The following is a 23,708-nucleotide window of genomic DNA, read 5'->3' as shown; positions in this document are numbered from 1 at the left end:
CATGATTCACCTGAAGTGAAAATCACTTAGACAAATATCAAAGGAAACCCATTCCTAATCCCTCAAGGAGTCCCTGGGTCACAGATCTCTTATGAGATATGAATGGCTGCTGATCAAGAAAGGCTGGGAGAGATTGCTAACACAGCGGCAAGAGCACAAAGCTGCAGAGAATTGAGAGACCCAGATTTGGGTCCCAGATTGGAAATCAATGACCACCAATCCACTTGGAACTTTAGTTTACCCATCTGTGAAATTGAGGAGCCAATTACACAGGTTTTATCTTCCTCCCAGAAATGAAAAATGCCACGCATTCATGTAAGCATTGACTACAAACATACAAGGGTAAGACAGTATCACTGAAAGGGGGATGTTTTAAAAGATAAACCTATGTATTGCATTTGAAAACTTGACTCAGTCTTGAACCTGGGCACATCTGGAAGCAACAGCAAGACATAAAATGCTTCCTCTATAAGTTCAGTGATTCCTGTAAGAAACCTCGGAGTCGGGACATAGAGAAGAGGTCTTCTTACTAGTTTATTGCTCCCCAAGTAATGTCGATGGCAGTGGTGTTTGTGGGGAAGCTGCCAGAAGCCTCCTAATGACAACATAATTGGCCACCAAATGATGAAAAAGTAACAATGAAAGCTTGACTGCCTAATCTTTATAGTCGTTATCCATATAAGTAGGAATGGGGTACATAAAATCCACTTTCCTATAAATGTGGAAACAAATAGGCTCTCTGTGAATTTAAAAAAAAAAAAAAATTGGCTTCGAACCACATTCAAAGGGCCCACCTATCATAGTTTTACACATGTGGACATCTGGCAGGGAAAGAAATTAAGAGCTACCTTAGAGAGAAGGGGAATACATCCATTTATAAATGTTATTTTAGAAGGGACTGTCTGGTCCTGTGCACTTATTAACTTCATTAGAAGGCTAATGAATCTACTGCTGGGAAAATGAGAGGGAGCTCAGGCTGCAGAAAGGGATGGGGAGAATTTCACACCCCTTCTCCAAGTGGTGGGGTTATTTATGATTGTGATAAAATGGTACTGCATTTGGAGGAAAGGGAAAACAACATAAAATAACAATCAACAGACACAATCCATACAAAAGTGTTACATTCTCTCAGCCACTGGACAAAAATCAAGATTTATGCATGTCAGGATCCTGCCTAGTAGAAGAAAAAAAAAATGACTAGGCCATAAAAAGAAACCCTCTTTCCCATAATAAATAGGAGAACATTAAATCTGTAATCCAGATCGGCTTCTTCAGTGTTCTCTAGTCTCTAGCAAAGTAAGATGTCTGATGACCTAATATTTAGAGCAAACACTTTTCTCATTCTATCTTTTTGGAACAAAGGCTTTCATAGACTGATGCTCCCTATGTTTAATGAATTTAAACCAAGTAGTCTGGACAGGTGTTCTGGCTAATGCCTGCCCATTGGCTCGTATCCCCTCCCCGGTGAACACCAAGTTAACAGAGTATGCTACATTGTCACCTCGATTGCAACTTCACCACCAGATACTCCAAGGAAGGTGGCTGTAATCAGAGATAATGCTGCTAGCTCATAAAACATATCTAACTGTTGGGCATCATAAATCCTGTCTGTGTTTCCTGTTTGATGTGGGAGAGTCTTGGATTCAGAGTTAAAAGAGATTTGAGAGGTTATTTCACCTAATACCTTTATTTATGAGGAAAGAAATGGATGGCACAGTAATCCAATTAACTGCTAGCAGAGATGGACATAAAACCCAAGTGTCCGAGTGGTTCCCAATTCTAACTGAAGATCAAAAATTATAAATGACTTATGAAGTGGGAATCTCTTGGGCAGGAGCAGGGTATTTAGATTTTTAACATATTCCACAAGTAATTTGGTGGATACACCAAATTTGAGATACATAAATGACTCCACCCTGACTTCCAGGGTAATCATTTGAGAGGTAGCAAAGCTCTTCAATGAGTTTAGTTCCCCAAGGAAGGAACTGAAAATAAGGTAGTGCTTTGCATCTTACATTGAAAATCATCATTATTGTCAACATCATCATTATCTGATTATAAAAACCAAGAAATACATTAACCTTCATCTTCTCCTAAAGGATAAGTCTTGGGAAATACTCTCTCAAGTAAAAATGCAGCATTTCCAGGCACTGTGTGTCCAGGAATCTAGATCTGTTCTACACCCCACCCTTCTGAAGACAGCAACACAGTGGTCATCTGGAACTTTGTCAGAGTTGCTGGGCTAAGAGGATATGGGTCTATGAACAAATAGTAAGCATTCTTATATTAAGTAACTGGCTAGATTGCTAGCATTTGCATTCCACCCAGTATCTCACGGAATCCTTACAACCTCTATAAACTTGGTCTACTTATCATCCCAGTATATAGATAAGCAACTGAGGCTTCTAGAGATCAAAAAATTGCTTATTCAAGATGGTGCAGCTAGTAGGCAGCACAGCCATGATTCTTTTCCAGGAAAATCCAACACAGGACTCACTCTTTCTATACATTGCACATACTTAATATCATCTGTCACCAGGTATTTCTGAAAACTTTGGGAACTATTACTATAGGAAGCACAGTCAGCCCTCCACATCTGTAGTTTCTACATCTGACAATTCAATCAACAGTAAATCTAAACTATTTGAAAAAAATGATTAATATGAGCTGAACATGTACAGATTTTTTGTCATTATTGCCTAAACAACACAGTGGAACAACCATTTATACTGCATTTTTACTTTGTATTAAGAATTATGAGTAATCTGAGATTAATTTAAAATATAAGGGAAGATGTGTATAGGGTATATACAAAAAGTACACCCTTTTCTGTAAGGGACTTGAGCATCCACAGATTTGGTATCCACAAGGGATCCTGCATCTAATAAATTCCCCACAGAAAACAAGGGGTGACTGAAGTCATTCCTCTTCAGAGACTCACACTGGTGGAGAAAAAACATGTGTTGTATTAAACAAAATATATGTGCCAGATTGAGCTCCTCTCCAACCGATTCCTAGAACTATTTTGCATTCTTTATGGAATGAGGTGGGGTGATAATAATAATAATAGAAGTATTTCTAGATCAGTGCCACTCATTGCAGAAGGCACTGCACTTTGCATATATATATATATATATATATATATATATATATATATATATATATATCATATTCTCACATGTTTACTGATGTTTCCCACATAGATTAGTCTCATCTTTCAAACAAACTAGGTGCTGCTTGAGGATAATGCTCATGACACGCTCTGCACCTCCCAGTCATGAGCACGAGGTGCTCAATTGATACCTGTTCAATTGGATGTTCTGTGACCCATTCCATTTTCACTAGATTCATTACCACTGAAAGCAAATAGAAGGTCTCAGTCCTAAAGGGAGGATTTCACAGTCTGTATCGTCCAGCCTTCGGGACCTCACATGTGAAGAGCCTAGCGAATGGGATGGAAAGCTTTTAATTAACAGCCTAGCAAAAAAATGTCATTCCAATCTGCAGTTTTGTTTCCATTAATTCACTCAGATTCAGTAGGAATTCCACTAAGGAATTGGGGTGAGCAGCTGTAGAGGGAGGGAAGCACATAAATAAATCATGAGTGTCATTAAAATTTGTAAACTAATAACTTCTGGGAAGTCTTAGCAATTATTATCAGGGTTTTCTTGGCAAACAAAAAATTAATAAATCCAAAAGGTCTCCATTTTCTATTAAAAAAGCACCATCCCTGAGAAAGGTCACTGACAGAACAATTAGGGAGAAAATAAATGGTTCAGACAACAGCTTGTGAACCAGATGAAAAGTCACAGGATTCCCAAGTGGCAGGAAAATAAGACAACTCAATACCAAGAAAGGGACAGGGCAAGGCAGGGCTGGTGCTGAGATTGGCTTGGGGATACTGGAAACTTCCATTTAATTCTCTAAACCCTGATGAGATGTAGCCTACAGGCTAGGCACTGTAGGTCCAGAAACAACTAAGGTATGTGGTCCCTTGAAACACTCAAAGATTGAGAACAAATTTCATTGCTGTGTAAGGATGTGAAACTACTGCTGAGCAGAGAAGGGACATCCCACCTGGGGAGGCGGAGCAGAGCAGGTCTCCAACAGCAGGTACCTAGGAATCTGTCTGCTCCAGAAACACCCTAACCAGGAAGGCCCTTCACTCTGTGGGCCCTGAAGCCAGGCATCCAAAGGAATATCAGTGCAGCTGGGATGCTTTGCTTAGATCAGAATATCTCCCACACTGCTGGGCTAGGGGTGGATGAAAGAAAGCAAGAGAGGAAGGAGGTGAAGATCCAAGGTCCACCGAATAAGGGGAACCATTCATTGTGAAGCATTCCTGGTTCCTCTTCTGCCTAGACAATTGAAAATTAATTTACCTTTGTGAGGCCTGAATCCAGTGGCCAAAGGAAAGCTCCTGTGGAGACCCCACACCCATGGAGACCTCAACCACACAGTTCCTCTGCCACAGCCTATTTTGATCTGAAGGTGATCCATTCAGTAACCTTTCACAGAGGCAAGCATTTGGCATAGGGAAGATGGAAGTTAGACAATTGCTTGCTAACTCATCTCTTTCCAGAAAACAATACCTTAAAATTTCTTTGAGATAGAGAAAGGTAATATATTCATTATCCCAACTGCTAATGTCGAAGACATAAAGAACAGAGTCCAAGAAGTGATTTGCCATTCAGAAACATAAATCTTGACCATGATTTATGTTCAAAACTAAGAATTCAACCACAAGCCACGGATTAACTGGCCTTATCTGAGTTTCCACTTCCCTGGTCGAGGGCCATGAATGCCTCTAAAGGAGGTGGAGATACACACACCCCCAAGTGTGCAGAGGGCCATTCCAATGGCACCAGAGTAAGCGCTGCATGGAGTCTGCACAGAATGCAGCCCTTCTTTGGAATCCACAGCCCCTGTGCACCACATGACAGTGGCCTATGCTTGGTGGGAATGAAGGAGACTTGAACAGTAAGGTTGTTTCTAGCTGCAGAGTTTCCATTTAGGAAGGTGTCAAGCATGGTAGTCTCAGATAAAAGGCAGAAAGATCTCCTAATCTCAGCCTTATGACCTAGGTAACTCAGAAAATGCCTGAGTCCTTTAGAAAAGCCAGTCCCACCTCCTTAATTCTCCAAGACTGAAAGCCTATGTGTGTAGTTCTTTGGACTAAGGGATGCCAGCAGATGGTTGTACTAAGTGACAAACTTGCACAACCATCCTGGTGGAACAGCACCAAAGAGTTCCAGAAAGAATGTCACAAGGACACAGAGACTGCTGCTAGTTGATGTGTCAGTCTTTTGTCTATTTAGAAGACCTCTGAATTATTAATCCAGTGAGGCAAATAATTATATCACACTGAAACCTGGCAGGGGGTGTCATCTTGTCATGACAGCTGCTCCTCCAGGGCTACTCTTGTTGTACAGAAAATTGAAGAAGAATCACCAAGTCCAATTTCAAGTTGGTTAAGCATGTTGGGCCAAATCACGAAGCTAAAGGGGTGCATATTTAATTCAGTTTCTTTTTTCAGCCCACTGTATTAGGAAGGAAAATCATACTGCTCTGGGCTCCAACTGTAAAATGTTATCATTATCAGTACAGAAAAAAAAGGATGGGAGATAGAGAACTTAGGGGAAGCATAGGGAAGACAATGAGGAGAAGACTCCCTGTGAGACCCTAGCAAGGTGGGAAAACCACAAGGTTCAGGGGCAGTCTCTTCCCTTGTTCCTCTATCCAGAGGCCCTAAGCTGGGCTTTATCAGACCCATGAACACCCTGAAATCTAACAAAACCACATTCATAGATGACATTTATCCAGAGGCAAAGCCCATAATATCCACCAGATTTTCACACCATGTGGAATCTGTTTTCTGGAAAGTGCACTTTGAGGAACCACCTATGGCTGGGCCCTCCTATAAGATGTGGGGTACCCACACCCTCCTACCCAGTCCAACCTGCAGCTGTTATCTCCTTCCTATTGGCTGCCCTCTCTCCTGCAGGCCAGTGCAGCCTGGCTTTTACCCTGTCTGTACTAAGGTACTAAGGACATTTTTCCACTTGCCATTTGCCAATCCCTCCCATTAATCCAACATCTTTTCAACAACAACAACAACAACAAAAACCCCACTTTCAACCAGGTAGAAATTGATATTCCAATTCCCCCCAGTTGGCACAAGGGACAACATTCTAATCCGCTATCCTCCCCTTCTTCATCCTCAAAGTCGCTGCTCATTCCCAGAGAACACAGAGTATACCTTGGTGTCCTCCATTTCCCTCACACAGACCTCTGCAGCAATGGATCCTTAACAACAAAGTCAATAATGGGATGAAAACCCTATACAAACACCCAGGGCTCTAATAATCATTAATAATTACAATGAAGTAAGCACTTCCTATGTGAGTTACTGTGCTAAGTGTTTTCACATTTATTATTTAATCTTTACAAGAAGCCATTCACTAATTCATTCATCAAGCAAACACTTATTAAGCACCTCTTGTGTGTCAGCTTCTCTTCTAGGTGCTGAGGGCACAGCATTGAATTAAAATGCAAAAACTCCCTTTCTTGAAGGCTTGTGATGCTAGTGGGTTGTAGGTAGACAATAAATAAATCATTAAGTAAAGATCTAGCATGCTTGATGGGGATAAGTACTGAGAAGGAAAAATGTAGCCAAGTAATGGACCGTGAAGTCCTGGGGAAAGGTCTCACTGATGAGGAGGCCCGTGAGCAGAAGAGAAGGAAGCGAAGGATCTGCCTGAACCCTGGGGGCTCTAGGTGGGAGGAGATGAGCGTAAAGACTCCAGGGAGCAGCATGATGGCTGCATCTGAAGAACTGCAAGGAAAATGTGGCAAAGGTATGTTCAGTGCTATCCCCAATTTTCAGAGAGGAACACTGAGGTATAGAGAGTGAAATGAAAGGTGGGTCTCCCCTAAGAGGTATGACCACACCCCAACCCTTATCAGGACCTTGATTGCAGATGCCATCAAGTTAAGGATCTTGTGACGAGATCATCCTGGATTATCGGGGTGGGGACCTGAACCCGATGACCAGTGTCATCATAAGAGACAGAAGAGGGACAGACACAGAAACAGAGGAGGCGACCATGAAAAGATGAAGGCCGGATGGGAGGGATGCAGTCAGTCACAAGGGCTGCCAGCAGCCACCAGAAACTGGAAGAGGCCAGAAAGGATTCTCCCTGAGAGCCTCCAGAGGGAGTGCGGCCTCCACAGCCTCTTGCCTACAGACATCAAGTCCCTGGAGCTGTGAGAGGATAAATATCTGCTGCTTGAAGTCCCCTGGTTTATGGAACTTTGTTATGGCAGCCCAGGAAACTAATACAGGCAGCTTAAGTAAAGTGGACAGGGTTACAGAGCTCATGGGATGGACAAACTGGACTTGGATCCTGGCTAGTGGACACCTGGGACCCCTGGAGCCACCACACTGTATACCACACGTGTTGGTGAATTCACTGGTCTCCGTGACTGTGGACACGCCCTTCGCTCACTGCTTCAGGACCGAGGCACACAGCAACGAGTCCAGGATCCCTGGGTTTGCCTGATCTGTTCCTAGAATTAGCCGAACCTCTTCTGAAACATGGGGTGCCGGGCTAGGATTTTCTGGCTTATTTCATGATTTGGCCAAGCAGACAGCACAGGAGTGAAGCTTAAAGTATCACATGGCATCACCGTGCATGAGGGAAGGTTTCTGGGCTCTAATTCTCTGGGAAGTACTGTGTGAGTGGAAATAGTCAGGTTTTCATCTGCTAGAGGCACACTGGCTACTTACGCCTCTGCCGATTTTCACTGAGCAGTAAAATTAGGTCTGAGACATCCTGTGCAGAGACAGGCAGGCCTCAATCAATATGAGCAGTTAGCCCCCAAATATTTAATAGATGCCATGACTGTTCCCTCCCGGGGGGAGAGGCTCTGGCTAGTTCTCTGCAAACAAGCAGGTCAGATGAAGAGGCATCTGGCACCCCAGACCCCTCAGATCCAAGACCCCAGGAAACTCTTAGGACAAAGCACAGGGATAAGGAGGCAGCTAGATGAATGGCTGTTTGTGATGGTATTCTCCCAGGGTTAACGCGCAGGGGGAAGGAGTACAATCCCTTGAGTCCCTCGGCCATGAGCACAGCGTGTGAAGCACCAGTCACAGTGACTGGTGGGACTTGCTGCTGCCCAGCATGACTGTACATCAGCGTGTCTGAGTGTGAACATATGCACATGTGTGTGTGAGGCGTACATAAGGGTGTGCATATGTTCCCTCTCCAGAGGAACTTCTAGTATCACAGCTTCATTAAAGTCCTTCTTCACCCACCCATATCCCTCTTTTCCCTCGTCCCATGTACCCTAGCACTGCCACCAGGGCTGTCTTATCCACTAAGCATAGAAGGTACAAGGTCTAGCAATAGGAGCACTTTTAGGAGCCCCAAAATATTTTAAGTCACCTTAAAATAAAAAGAAAAAAAAATAAATTTGAGGCTGAAATTTTAATAGATGATATTAAGGTATTTGTCTTGCTACCAATTATTATAATATTTTATTTTATAATATCAAGTAGAATTATTTTAATATTATTTTATGGGAGAAGGGCCCCCAAAGGTAAGTGCCTAGGAACCATGAAAGTGACCGTGCAGACTTGGATGGTCCAAGTCTCCAGAACCACAGCACCTTCCACCTGCAAAGGCCTGAAGACCGTCCCTAGGCCAAGACTGACACCTTGGTCAGGACCCCTTGTTCAAAGCATGCTCATCTGACCTCCTGGCCAGACCCCTCCTTCTTCAGATAGAAGGACACTATAGAAGCAAGGAGGTTCCAAGGTGCCAAGAATGTGTGACCAGCCCAGAAGATATGAGCAGAGTGCTAAGGGAATTAATTCAGAGGAGGAGGCGCTTGGTTCCACCGGGTGCATTAAAGTGGGCTTCCAGGAGACCGATCCGCTTCTTCTGAAACTGGCTTCCCAACTGTTCAGCCTGCATTTCTCCAGAGCCCAAGCAGTGCCACCCTTAAGAATCTCTAATCCACTTACCGCCAAAGAGAACTCTCGGTCACGCTCCCCAGGTTGAAGTCGTACAGCTTCGTCAGGATCAGTATGACCTGCAAGGGGTGGGACGAGGGCAGAGAAGAGGGACAAAGAGGGAAAAGGAGGCTTACTTTAGTTTGTGTAGCAGGATACAATGCATCTCGTATCACCCAGAGGAGGGCTTAGTATTTATCCGTTAAGTTGAGGGGTATTAGAGGATCAAGCAAGGGGGAAAATTATTAATTTACTGCATCCCTGTAACTGGAGGCATTTATTTTAATCGTGGCAGTGCTCTGCACTTGAAATAAAACATGCCAACAGGAATTAATCGGGCATCAACAGTTGTTTCTCCACATCTGTCCCCCTCAAGGTCAGGCCCAGGCCAGCTGGCTTTGTTCATTACCAAGGTCACCCAGAGATCGGGGACAGACTTGCTTTTGATCTCAAGATGACTCTGATGTACAGAACTGGACCCAAAAGGGGAAGAAGGAACTGGGTCTGCTTCTTTCTGTCTACAGAGGGGTTCAAAGAGACTTTGTGTTTCCATCAGTAGGGCCTTCGCAGGCATAAATACTTGAGTGGCAGTAGGCTCAGTCCCCACCACCCCCTGATGCCATCTGCCATTGACCATGCGGCATCTGCCCCACCATGCAGTAAGCAGGCCACTGGACTTCACAGGACTCCAGGACGGCTCCCCTGACTGCAGCTTAAGTTAAGACATCCAGAAGCAGCAGTTCTGTGTGCCAGAGAGCTAGTCTTAGTGGTTTTCTGAACTAGTCTTGGGCTGGTGAGCGTGTTTCTGTGCCCTTCGGTCTCCTTCAGCTAGAGTTCAAATATCAGACATTGCCCTGCCTGCCCATCAAGTGCCCTGGACAGTGGCTTAGGTACGACCTTCTCTCTCTAAGAATGCTATGCCCACACCTGAGCCTATTTTAATCAAAACGCAGGTGGGTAATACACCTCGCCTGCCTGCATGCGTGATAATCCAGTTACCCATAATCATGTTTATCTAAATTTAATGCACAACTCATTTCACTTTTCTCGGTTCCTTCCCATTCCACAATTTAACTTCCCCCAGTTCATTTGCACAGCAACCATTAAACTCTTTCCGAGATAATGAATTTCTGCTACCAAGATGGGACTTTCCCATGCTAGGTATCCATTTAAGATTAAAGAAAAATAATCAGCCATTATATTGAACATTTTTATGGCACTTAACTAACAACAAAATGCTCACTTTGAGATTTATTCTCGTCCAGCACTCCATGGGGTCAATCAGCCCCATTTCTATTTCTCCTATGTAAACTAAGAAAAAGATAAAAGGCAAGGATTTAATCCATTATAGATCAAAACCAGTCCATGGTAAATTTGGCTTGGGACATTTAACTTTTGTGGGAGGCCATTCCTGGAGGACTGAGGTTTCTTCCCAGATTGTGTCCTCTGATTGAAATCGCAAGAAACATCATCAATGGCATGGCAATTTGTAAGGTAGCAGAATCCACCAAGCTGCCTTATTCCTACAGCACACAGCAAGGAGTAGGTAACCTATGCAGTGAATTAGTCTTTTTTTTTTTTTTCAAATACCAAATATTTGATGTCATACAGATATTCTAAAGCAAGGAATAAATCATTTGTATCTGCATAAAAATTTAAAAACTATAATACATTGAGATGCCCTGTTAATACATAGAATTCAAAGTGATGAATTAGAACTTCCTATTCATTCCATATGAAAAATTATGAGACTGTGAAAAACTGGGTATACAATTTTAATTAGTTGGCTCAGTTGTTGGAGATGGTCCTTTTACAATTTTTTGTTGTTGTTGTTCTTTTTAGATGTACGTGAGAGTAGGGTAGACTTTGATATATTAAATATACATGGAATATAGCTTATTCTAATTAGGATTCCATTCTTGTGGTTGTACATGATGTGGAGTTTCACTGTATTTATATATGAGCATAGGTAAGTTAAGTACAAATCATTCTACTCTCCTGTTCCCATACCCCCTTTCCCTTCATTCCCCTTTGTCTAATCCAGTGAATTGCTATTCTTTCTTCCCCTACCCTCATTATGTGTTAGCATCCACAAATCAGAGAGAGCATTTGGCCTTTGTTTTTTTTTTGTTTTTTTTTTTTTTTGGAATTGACTTATTTCACTTAAAATGACAGTCTCCAGTTCCATCCATTCACCAGCAAATGCCATAATTTCATTCTTCTTTACGTTGATTAATATTCCATTGTGTATACATACCATATTTTCTTTATCTATTCATCTATTGAAGGGCATCTAGATTGGTTCCATAACTTAGCTATTGTGAGTTGAGCTGCTATAAACATTGATGTGGCTGCATCATTATAGTATGCTGATTTTAAGTCCTTTAGATATAAACTGAGAAGTGGGAAAACTGGGATAAATGATAGTTCCATTCCAAGTTTTCTAAGGAATATCCATACATGCAGGGAATTATTCTTATCCATTCTCTCCCCAACCAAACACCTAGCAACAAGTCAGATACTCTTATATACACACAAACACACATACCCATGTACACACATCCAACAGAATTCTTCTCCCTTTCATTTAATGACCTTTCATCTTCAAAGTTACCTTGTAAAAGTCCAGGTGACTGAGTGCAGGACATCCCAAGTTTTAGAAAACCAAGCTCCAACTATGCTAATCTATTATGAATGAGTCAGAATGACCATCTAGGCCCTGGTAGGAGCAAGTCAGATCGCTTCATTTTCTCCAAATATCAAGCCTTTGGGGACATTGAACAGTCTCCAAAAAGTAAAAAATTCAGGTTGAAAGAAGAGATGTTGGAGATAGTTTCCACTTAACTAACAAAGCTTCTAACAACTGGATCTAGAAAATTCTTCTTATCCACAACCTAAATCTTCTTTCCCTCTCTCCTTTCCTGCTCTTTCCTCTATTGAATAACTGTGAAATTCTGGCCACTGGGTTACACACTGGAGATACAGAAATTAAAGATCCAGATCTGGCCCTTTAGGAGCTCACAGTCTCCTAAGGGTGACTGTACAAATGAATGGGCAATTCCCTGCACGAGGGTAGGTGGAGGATACAGAGGGAAGCCAGGAATGTTGAGAGGCACCAAAATCCAGAGGATGGGTGAGGGAGCCCGGGCAAGGTTTCCTAATCCAAACCAATACCTAAGAGCTGAAACTACCTGGTCACAAGGCGATGGGGAGGACTACTTAGAGGCAGCACCACCACAAACACTCAGACATTCTGGAAGCAGTCCATCCAAAAGAAAGTTATTAGATTCTCCTTAGTTTGTCCCTCACTTCAGCAGCTTCCATGAGAATGCACCATGACGATATCCAACTGACTCAAAAGACCACAGCCATGTGCTGAGAGATACCAAGGCAGACTCACTTCTGGGTAACGTGACTCCGCTGACAGGTGAGGATGACTTGAAGATTTCCCTTTGGTGTCTCTGAATTTCCAGCCTGCCTTCCCACCTTCCTTCCTTCCTGTCTCCTTCACCTGGGGTCAGCCGGCATCTCAGTCCCATTCTCCTCTGGCTTCTTTCCCATTTTCATTCACAGGCATTTTTTTTTTCTAATAATTTTCTTGGGCATTTGGTTTTATCTTAGTGCCTGCTTCTTGGTGGATCCAGACTAACACATCCTTCCATACTTCTACAAATATTATTTCTATCTTCATGATAGCTTGCTTCAATTTTGCCTCTTAATTCATGAATGTTCTTGATCAGAACCTTTACTGGTGCCTTCTGCAGAAGGAAGAAATCCACGTTCTTTAGATGGCTTTCGAGGTACTCCATGGTTTAGCCCAAGCATACTCGCCCAGTCATATATTTTAGGATTCAAACAGAGAAATAATATGTATCCCATTTGTTTACAATAAAAATAAATTTAAAAAAAAAAACCTGTCCTCTGCTTTAAGCAATTTAAGTTTTCCAAGGTCCTTCAGGTTTCTTTGTGGGGTGTACCAGGGATTGAACTCAGGGGCACTCAACCACTGAGTCACATCCCTAGCCCTATATTGTATTTTATTTAGAGACAGGATCTCACTGAGTTTATTAGTCTCACCATTACTGAGGCTGGCTTTGAACTCTTGGTCCTCCTGTCTCAGTCTCCAGAGCTGCTGGGATTACAGGTGTGCACCATCACACCTGTCTTGAAGGTTCTTAGAAAATAATCACTTTGGAGTCAATAAAAGATATTGGTGATATTTGGGTAGGAACTCACAGATGACAGCAGGAGACAGCATCAAGCTACTTGTCTGCCATCACTTCAGAGATAAGGAAATGAAATAGAGGCCCAGAATGGAGGCCTGGTTCAAGGTTAAGTCTCAGAAGTATCTGGTCTTGATTAGGTGCCACAATGTCATGTTCTCCAAGTACCATGAGTAGGTTGGAGCCTAAAAGTCCCTGAAGAGCAATTTCCCCAGCCTCACCCACCACAAGTTGGACTCAGTGGAGCCTGGGTAGAGTCCAGAAATCTTCCTGTGGTAACCAAGGGACCACACTTTGAGAAAGACTTCATCGCACCACAATTTCTCTTCTTCCTCTGTGCAATGGCACCCTGGTGAGATCCTGATATGACCAAGCAACCCTTCCTCTAACTTCAATGTAATTTTATGAACAAGACAGACTGCTGGGGAGGTATGAGAAACACGCTTCTATGAAATGACACCAGTGTTCTTCAAAAGAAAAGTCAAAGTGCTGAGAATTAGGGGCCAATGCTTCTTTTCCCTGGGAGTCCAGCACAGAAGGACATTAATAGAGTCATGAAGAGATGATAATGTAACCTTTAGGCTTAAGACATTCTGCACCGAGCAAACAAAACCAAGAAGGAAAGAAGCATGCCCACCCAGCCTCCCTCACTACTCAAAGCCTTCCAACAGGGAGCATGGAATTACCAGGGAAGAAAACTGAATGCTGATGCCCCCAAACTCACCTAACAAGGCCCAGGCTGCTGAGCAAGTACTCAGATCAGAAAGAAGAGATGGGGGCATGGCCTGCAGAAAGCGAGAGGGTTAGCTCTGGATCCAGAGCAAAGCCAGGCTGATGCCCCCAGAATGAAATTAGGCAGTAAGTTCAAATAAGGAAAAGCAGGGAGCAAATATTAATTGAACCCCTGCTATGCACTAAACACTATGTTGAGTGATTCTCAACCTCTCAAACAGCCTTTGGGACAGAGTATATTTTATCTCCATTCCACAGATGAGGAAACAGAGGCACATGGTTAAATAAATTGCACCCAACCAGCAAGATGCAGAGTCAGCATCCCCTCTGGGCTTCTCCGACCCAAGTTTGCTGGTTTTTCTCCAACATAGTACTCCTCCATGCAGTTAGAGTCGAGGTGGTCTGTGTGCAACATAATGAGCAGGATATGGAGAGGAGAAAAACAGCCCCTTCCCCTCCAGGAGTTTATCATTCTTTCATGAATTCCACAAATATTTACTGAGCACCACTTATGTGAATTGCAAAAGCACCAGCTAAACTCTGAGCATCAGGGAAAGATCCAGAGCTCAAGGCCCAGGGATGAAGATAACGTTAGTTTTCTTTGTTCTTGGGTAAAGAAACAGGAAACAGAGATGTCTGGTGAGAAATGAACCAGACAAATTGTTAGGAGACCCAGGTTTGTCAAATAAGCTTTGTCAAATAAGTACCTATTTGACCTAACGGGCTACAATCCTGGGGGTATTTTAGACAGCAAGAGAAATGAAAATAAATTGGAATAATTCATGAGTAAATAGCACTTCTTTGTTCTCATAAGTTATATACACACATACATACACACAGAATGGGAAAGAAGTCCACCTGTGTGTATATGTGTGCATCTAAATGCAGTTGGAGAAGCTCATACATAGTTACAAAAATACAGATATTGGCACATACAACCTTATTTTAAATTGACACCTCACATCTCCTCCAGAATAACACTGTTCACCCATCACTTATGACTCTTAGCACACTGGGTCAATGTGATGTCTTCATATGCCTGTCTTCTCTGTGAGATTGTGACTTCTTTGAGGTCAGAAATCAGGTCTCATTCAACTCTGCATCCCCCATGCCAAGCACAGAGCTTCACATATGGCAGGTACTGTACAAGGTCTTCAGATGAATTATAAATGGATGACAATGAAAAAAAAAGGATGAGATGATAAACGCATGCACGAGGTATGGATAATGTGCTGTATAAGTTCAGAAGAGAAGCAATTAAGTCCAGAAATGTGATCAGCAGAGTCTTCCTGAAGGAGGGTGTATGAGCTGGCCTTAGAGCGTGGTCAGAATTTGGATATGCTGAAATGGAGTTGGCTTGTTCACCTGCCTTACGTCCTTTTCTTTCTCTTAAAATTGGACAGGGGTAGACAGAAAAGAGCAGGGGAAGGAACTCCATTCCAGGGATGAGAAACAGCACTGAGGCAGAGCTGTCCAGGCCCTGGAGAGGGGAGAGCAATTGTGTGGATGATTGCTAAGTCCCTCTCCCTGGGTTTATTGAAGAAGGTATCATCAACTCTGTGACTTGAGTCAAAATCTCAGTGTAACCCGTGATTCCTTCCTCATCCCACACATGGCAAGACAAACAGCAAGTTTCCTGCAATGGGTTGCCCTCCACCACATAGCCCAGGTCTCCATTTTTTTTTAATGTATTCGCCAAACCAGTATGGAGAATGGATGGTATCAATCAGTATGGATGCTGTCAATCAGTCTGTGCCAGAGTGAGAAAGGAGGCAGAAGGGAACCAGAGGGCACAAGAACAGAGGAATCTCAATTTGGTGTGGACATTTATAGGTTAATAAAAGTTTTAAAAGAGGAAGGTGTACAATAAAGAAGTATAAAGAGGGATGATATATATGTGTGTGTGTGCGTGTATACATATATACACACATATGAATACATATATATATATATATTCATTATATATTAAATGGGGGAATAATTATAAAGTAAAGTGACAATAAAGGAGCTGGCCTCTTACAAAATCAGCTGTCACATCTTTGTTGACCATCCACCTCCAACTGTCTTGTCCCTAGGCATCTAGTATCTTCTGCTACCTACAGATGCTCAGGCCAGCTACAGACAGAGGCAATAATCAGTAACTAATGTCTTGTTTCTCTTTTCCCTTCTTTCATCTATTCCCTCCCTATAGCACACACAATATGTTCTGTGCTCAAAAGAGAAAAAGTTCTTGTTGCCATAAAATGTACAGTCATCTTTCCCTGCTGCCTTCCAGGATCATCTATATTGATAAGGAGCCAAAAATCCAGGATGGAGCTGGGGAGGGTGATATTTGGAGTGAGGGGCTTCCTATATAGGGAAATGTCAGTCCACTGAAGAATCCTTCTGAAGTTCCCAGAATCTAAGTTCACTAACCCTGTGGGTCCCAGTCCTCTGCCTTCTGTGGAGCTCACACAACCATATGGAAAGAACTTGAACCAGAGGGTTGCACTCAAGACCCAGTCAGACTCCCTGAAAATGGAATAATAATACACTTTACTTGGTGGGGAGGGATTCAGATTCTAGAGTTTAAGCTCTGGAAAAAGAAATGCCCATCCACTCTAGCCCCCTGCTGCAATACAGGAGGCCACAAATCAGAGCTGGTACGTTCACCAGCTCCACTCAGCTGGGGAAGGCAGGCAGGAAGCCCCGGGGGATTCCTGTCCTCTGAAAGGATAATGCATAATCTGCAAATTCATAAATCACTAGGACGCTCCTGCCCGTGAGCACATTCAGTGAAGTGAGGACCTTTAATGCCTGTAAAATTTTACTCTGAAGGAAAATTACTTTAGTTCATTAAACCTTCCTGAAATCTAGGTGCCTCTAAATCCATGGCGCTTTCTGCACATCCCCCTCCAGTTCCCCTTCTCTTTCTTTTTCTTTCTCTTTCTTAACTTGTAATCATTGTACATATTTATGGAGTACAGCATATGGTATTTCAACACATATATATAGCACATGTTAATCTATCATGGTAATAAGTATCCTTCTCCTTGTCACCTCTTCATGTGTGGAGCTTTCAAGCTAAGGTCCTAGCAGGTTATGGAAGGATCAGGTGATTAGAAATGAAGGGACACTACCTCCTTGCTCCTGCCCCCAACTCCACAGTTCTTTGTCCCTTGCCAGTTGACATAGGGACACACTGGCTTTCTTTATCAAGAGTAGTTAACAACATAATAAGATCCTAAGCAACTTAGTGAGACCGCTCAAAATAAAATAAAAAACAGACTGGGGATGTGGCTTAGTGGTTAATCCCCAATACCACTGCCCACCCCCCCAAAAAAAATAGTCAACAATGGCAACCTAAACAAGATGCCGAAGTTAAGTCTCAGCATAGTTGCTAAAATTAAGTCTCACATAGTCATGTGAATCCTGACATCCTCTCCCCACCCAGGAGTCTCCCCATCCACAGAACAGAAATTGAACATTTATGGTCCTGAGCCCAATTGACCCATGGTACAAAGATGTCTGAGTACCCACTGGGTGTCCAGAATAATCTAAACTGTGCTGCCTGCCCACCAAGACTTTCAGTCCAGTGGGACAAGAAATTAAGTAGTGAAAGAGATACCAGCTTCACCAGTATATATATATCATGCATGAAATTTTGCAAAACTGCTAAGCCCCTCTCCCTGGGTTCATTGAAGAAGGTATCATCCACTCTGTGGCTTGAGTCAAAATCTCAGTGTAATCCTCGATTCCTTCCTCGTCCCACACATAGCAAGACAAACAGTAAGTTTCCTGAAATGGGTTGCCCTACACCGCATAACCAGGTCCCCATTATTTTTTTTTTTTTTTTGCATTCACCAAACCAGTATGGATGGGATGCTTCCTTTCTGTCAAATGCTAGGCACTCAGCAGTGAGGAAAAGAAATCAGCCCCTTTGCCCTTGGGAAGTTTCCATTCTAGCAGAGGAAATAAACAAAAAAAGTAAATAAGTGACACTAGGCAGAGGGTAGTGAGAGCCAAGGGGGTGGGAGTGGAGGAAAAGCAAGTGGAGGGGAGAAAGTGCTGACAGAAACGATGGTCCTGGGGGAGAGAGCAGAAGACATGGAGGAGCCCAGGAAAGGCCTCGAAGAGAAACTGATGTTTGAACAAACTCCTGGATGAGGTGAGAGATTAGGTCACATGACTCTCTGGGAAATAAACAATACAGAATGAGGAAGTAACCAAGGCAAAGAGTGTGTCTGGCACATTCAAGAACAGAAAGAAGGCTGGAGCAGAGCCAGGGGAGAGTCTCTGAGGTGAGGTCAGGGAGAGATTGGGAGGTTTTGATCCTACTGGACCTCATGTACCACAGTAAGAACTGTGGCTCTTCCTCTGAGAGGGAAAGTCACTGGAGGAGGTGAATAGAGGATTCACACTGCAATAGGAGGCTCTTTTTGCTGTGTTGAGGAAGGTAGGAAGGGGACAAAAGTGAATTAAGAACCAACTTATCATCCAAGTGAAATAAGGTGTGGGTTGGAGCAAGCAATAGCAATGGGGGAGGATGAGTGAAAAAAGGTGGAATCGATCTAAATACATCTGAGGACAAAGCCAAGAGATTCACTGATAACTGGATACAGGGTGTGTGAACAAAAGAGAACAGACAAGGATGACCCTCGGTGTTTCAGCCTAAGAAAATGGGAGCATGGAGAAGCCACTTTCTCAGATGCAGGTGGAAGGAGAAGGGTGTTTAGAGGACGATAAGAAATCTAGCTTTGGACATGATGTCTGAGACGCCTAAGAGATATTTGAAGGGAAAAGTCCAATTGTGAGCTAAATACAGGTCAGGGAAAAGGGCCTCAGCTAGAACCATGCTTTGGGAATTGTCAGAGATGAGATGGAATTTAAAAAGACATGAGACTAGATTCAGTCACCAAGAGATGGAGTAAGGACAGAGTAGAGATGTGAGGACTGAAAGCAGGGGCATTAATGCAGGAAGACAATGTGTTTGGACTCTGAAATTGGTGCGGTGGGTGTCGGTGTCCTGTAGGGATGTTCCCCAGTGGTACTCACCGCCCAAAGACTCTTAGCAACCAGGTGCACAAGGTGGCTTCTTCTGCTGAGGCCCAAAGCCTCTTTTCCCAGCCTCCCCTCTGATTGTTCTGTGGGTTCCTGAATGAATTGGCCACTATGGCAGAGATAGAAGCTTTGCCAAAACTCAATGAGGCTTCACCAAGACTGACATGGCTATCATCACTGCTGTGTCCCCAAGCTGCTAACAAGAGAAGCCAATGCTGAGCCTCAACATGGCACCTGGTGGCCAAGTGGCTATGCTGAGCCCCTCCTATGTCACAGAAGGAGCAACTTCTCACTGGAATTGCATTCTCTGCCCAAATATCTCCATTTCAGGAAGCTTTATTCACTGCCATGGTGTCCCACCCAGCATCGCTTATGACAAGGAGTTCGTGGCACAGCAGATGAAGTGCAGTAATGGGCACGTCCGAGAATTTAGACTTTCCCAAACCTGATCTCCCAGGAGCAGCTGACTTGATACAAAGGTTGGAGGGACTTTTGAAGACTCAATGGCGGCACTAGCTCTTGTGAGGTTATAGGACAGTCTTAGGATGGAAATGTGATCAAAATATGGCCAAAACATGAAGGTCTGATAATCAAGAGTCAAAAGCAGGACTGTACTTCTCATTATTATGCCCAATAAGCCATCACAGAATATTGACATCAGAACCCAAACTCTGGGCTCTGTTGATATAGTAGTTTTGGTTCCCAAAGAGGAACCATCACCAGAAGACAAGACCTCTGTTCCACTGAACTAAAGGTTGAAACTAGCATCCATCTTCTTTGGGCTTTTCATGCTACAAGTAGGTGAAGAATGGTGTTCTTACTGACTGGGGTGATTTGTCCCTATTGTCAAGAGGACATAGATGGACACTTAATGAGGACACACAATGAGGGCAGGGAGAATGATGTTTAAAACTTCTCACTACTGTGTCTTTCATTAATTTCAAGTTCTCTTATTATTTTCCTGCCAAAAGTAAAAGATAATGGAAGACTATGGAATGCAGAACTATTAGAGACTCAGACCCTTCCTGAATGAAGGTCTGGATTGATCTACCACACTATCAGATGAAAATTCTCAATAGCTGGCTAGGGGCACAAGAGATAGGAGATGAGTAGCTGAAGAAGAAAATCAAGTTGGCCTGTCAATTATGGCCTCATGACCAGTATCAGAAATGAGCAACTACACATATTTTCCTTGTTTGTTTTATGTGTAAATGTATATACATAGGTGATTGCTAGGTAGGCAGGTAGGTAGATTGGTCGGTAGGTAGAGGGATAGAAACAGGAGGGGGAGAGAGAAATGAAAGAAATGATAGGTAGAAACAGAGAGAATGTACCCATAAATTATTCTCTTTCTTCCTACTCTCCATTCCTTTTATTTAAACAAAAAATGTTCATGGTGGTTAACTTCACAACTAGTTTAGGTTACAGAATATCTATGCGGGACTATGACAAGATTACAAAAGGAATTATCGTCACCCAGAGAAGGTGCAGTGACTAATGGGACCCTGTGTATCACTTTCTTGGAAGGGAATGAAAGCGTATTCATTGTATAAGAAGTTGTTGTTTTACATTAGGCAGAACCACGATGTCAAATCTGAGCAGAAGGGCGGAGAAGGATGCTCACCACAGTGGAAGGGCAGCCTATGCTCTCTGGACTCTCAGCCCATGGTCCCTCTTGTTCATGGTAGGTAACTGGGCCTGCAAATCACCTTCTGAGACTCTCCCATAGGCTTGCTTCCAGTTTCCTTCTGCCAAGGAAAGGGACTGTGAAGAAAAGCACTCCTTTCATGCCTCTGGTTTCTGGTGATAGCACAGAGCAGCACCAGAGCTGGTGCAAGTAAGTGGGGCTCCTGAGTTCCTCTCATGCACCTCAGCACACACAGCAGGAACCTAGGTGGGGGTCCCCAGGTGAGGGAGACCATTGGCCCCTGCCCTGTTTGCTCTCCTATGCACGGCTCCTGCTGTTACTAATCTCTGAGCAACTTTGCCTTTCTCTTTCTTGTTCCTCTGGCCTTTCCAGTAACCTCATAATTAATTCCTATGTTCAGTCTCTTCTTTCAGAAATATCTAGAGTCAGAGACCCTTATGGACCCAAGCAGAGTCTGTGAGATACAGGGAAGCCCAGCTGAGTGTAGGTTCTGGAAACCAAGTAAAAGAGCATTTCAAGAGAAGGGAGTAGCTGGCCATGTGAAATGCAGCAGCAGCTCACACACAAGGGGCACTGACGATGGACCACTGGATTCAGTGGCTAGATGACTTGGAGACCTTCAAAATGACTCCCTTAATTTCTTATCCTCGATCTTGTCCATTCTTACACCAGAATGCCCTGTCTACAGTAGAGGTCAGGCCCTGTTACCTATGGTCAATATTCTTCAGTGGCTTCTTGCTTCAAGCCAAATTCCTCAGTATGCCGTAAAGTCTTTTTTAACCTGGACCCAAATGTTATTTTAAACCTCTTCCAGAGCCAAGATCTCAAAATGATCTCTAAATTTCAGTCACACTGGAATACCCATTCGTCTCCTATTTCATACCCTCCTCCCTTGCACATACTCGTCTCCCTCCTCTGAAACCATCTGTTGCTCTCCTTCTCACCCTTCAAGCTCCAAGTCAAATATCAGCCATGACCTGCTGTCTCCCAACACACAACTGATCTCCCCTCCAAGTTCCAAATATGCTATTCATCATCTTATAATTTTCTACTTGCATATGTATCCCCACCATTAGATAATGTGTTTCTTCAGGACAGAAATGCTAAGAGTATTAACGTATGCTTGCTTGACATAGCACCTATTCAGAGAGACACAACACGTGTTGAATTGAAACAGGTGTCATGGGAGATGATGAACTTGGTCCTGGCTGACCAAGACATTCCAATGGAGAATGAGATCCTCAACCCCATGAGGAATAGAAGTCATGGGAAAATTTAAATTCTCAGCCTTTTCTTTGCTGGGAATACTGTTTTCAAGTGTGTCTTTTCCTTAGATAAACTAGTCTGCCTACCTGCTCCAGAAAGGAGGGTTCAAGTTGGCTTGTGAAAGGACTTCAAGAATGTTCACAAGAGAGCAAAAGAAAAATCATATGGAGAAGGAAGGGAAGATGAGGAAATATGACTGTGTTAAGTTGTAAGGAGTTGTTATCCTCTGGGGACTTCTAGAGAAGACAAAGGTGTATACCTATATTTGATAGGATGTCGGTTAAGAAAACACTAGGTCTTCAAACAAAAGCATGACTTGATAGACAGGAGTCATTTAGACAAGAGCTGAACAAATACAAAAGGCTGTACTAACATTTACTGAGTACCTCCTTAGTACCAACCACCACACTTGGTGTTCTATGTGAGCTTGGTGCTCACAGGAAATAGGTGCATCCATGATAAAAGGTAGACAGCTTTATCAATATTGCCCAGATGGCAAAAGGTGCAGGTTGTGTAGCCAGGAAGAATTAGGAGATGGCACCCAGACACAGGTACGTCTATTCCTACATGATTCAAGAAAGGGATAAGAAATATAGAAATTAATAGGCATTAGTCATCCTTAAAAGCTGGGCCATTGTTAAGAAAGTACTTTGCAGAATTTGGTAGCTGATAAAACACAAGTGTCAGATTAAGGAAATGGTGGTGGTAAAACAAGGAGCTTGTGAGAAAATGGTTGTTGAATAGTGGCGGGCGGAGGGCTGCTCTGGTTTTGTGTAACAAGCCATTAAAAGTGAATTAAAAATCCATTCACTCTCATTCCCCAAGGGACTTTGAAAATGAGAAAGACAGCCATCTCTTAGAAATGATTTAGGTAGCATGCAGCCCAGAAACAGTGGTGGAACCGAAGGACCCCAGAATTCCCTGCCAATTTCTATATTCCATGATGACAGTTCACCAGAACAAGGGTTAAAATTAGCTCCAAAGGTGGACTGTTAAGTAGGAATCTGAGCTCCTACCTTCCTTTCTGCCCATCACTCCCTCCATCCAACCATCCTGAGCAGGTCAAGGGGCAGAAACAGAAGCAGGTTGATGAAACTGTGATTCCTATGCTACTAAGTGGAACTTTCAAAGATCATCATCAATGCAGAAGGAAATACAAGCAACCTGCTTCTTTGGGAAAGAGCAAAAAGCTTTAAACCCGGCATTTTTGGTGTGGAATCCAGGTTCTGTCGCTTACTCTCTGTGACCTTAGGCCAGGACCTTACCCTGCAGAATCTCAGTGGCCTCACCTAGGAAAGGAGCCAATATCTCTTCCTGCATTGGGTTGCTGTGAGGACCAGATGAAAGGTCTCTTACTGCAGGACACGCAGTAAGTCCCAGCATACAATATGTGCATAATATATGTCTCTCAGCAGAGCAGGTAATCTGCCATCTGAGGTGGGAAATGCCATGTCCCCAAGAAGGGACACGTCACTTCTTTAGTGATGACAACTTAGAGCTCATAAAACAGACTACAGCCTTGCCAGGCCTCTCACTGATGTAGAGATGAAAGCCAAGAATTCCCCACGCGACGGTGCTTGCTTTGCGTGGACACGCACTGACGGGCTCGGCGATGCAAGATCACAGTTCCATGCAAGTCCACGTCGCCGGGTGTGTGATCCTTCCACTTGTCTTTCATTTCAGGGGCTGTCTCTGCAGGCACTCACTCCCCTTCCTTCTCCCGCTCTAGACAGAAGCAGTGCTCCCTCTTGGGTCCCCACATCTGAAAAAGCTCTCAGCC

General features: G+C 43.3%; 1 protein-coding gene across 1 annotated transcript in view; it reads right to left on the bottom strand.

Moving 5' to 3' along the window:
* Sorcs3 (sortilin related VPS10 domain containing receptor 3) overlaps window positions 1-23,708 on the bottom strand; it is a 584,659-nt gene that overhangs the window by 390,929 nt on the left and 170,022 nt on the right. The window contains exon 2 of the mRNA XM_047552984.1: window positions 9,032-9,099. Coding sequence (XP_047408940.1) covers window positions 9,032-9,099 — 68 coding nt within the window. The remainder of the gene's footprint in view (window positions 1-9,031; window positions 9,100-23,708) is intronic.

Source organism: Sciurus carolinensis, chromosome 5 (assembly GCF_902686445.1).
Source record: "Sciurus carolinensis chromosome 5, mSciCar1.2, whole genome shotgun sequence".
Taxonomy (NCBI): Eukaryota; Metazoa; Chordata; class Mammalia; order Rodentia; family Sciuridae; genus Sciurus; species Sciurus carolinensis.
The sequence above is the reverse complement of the archived record's forward strand: the minus strand, read 5'-3'. Positions and strand labels throughout refer to the sequence as shown.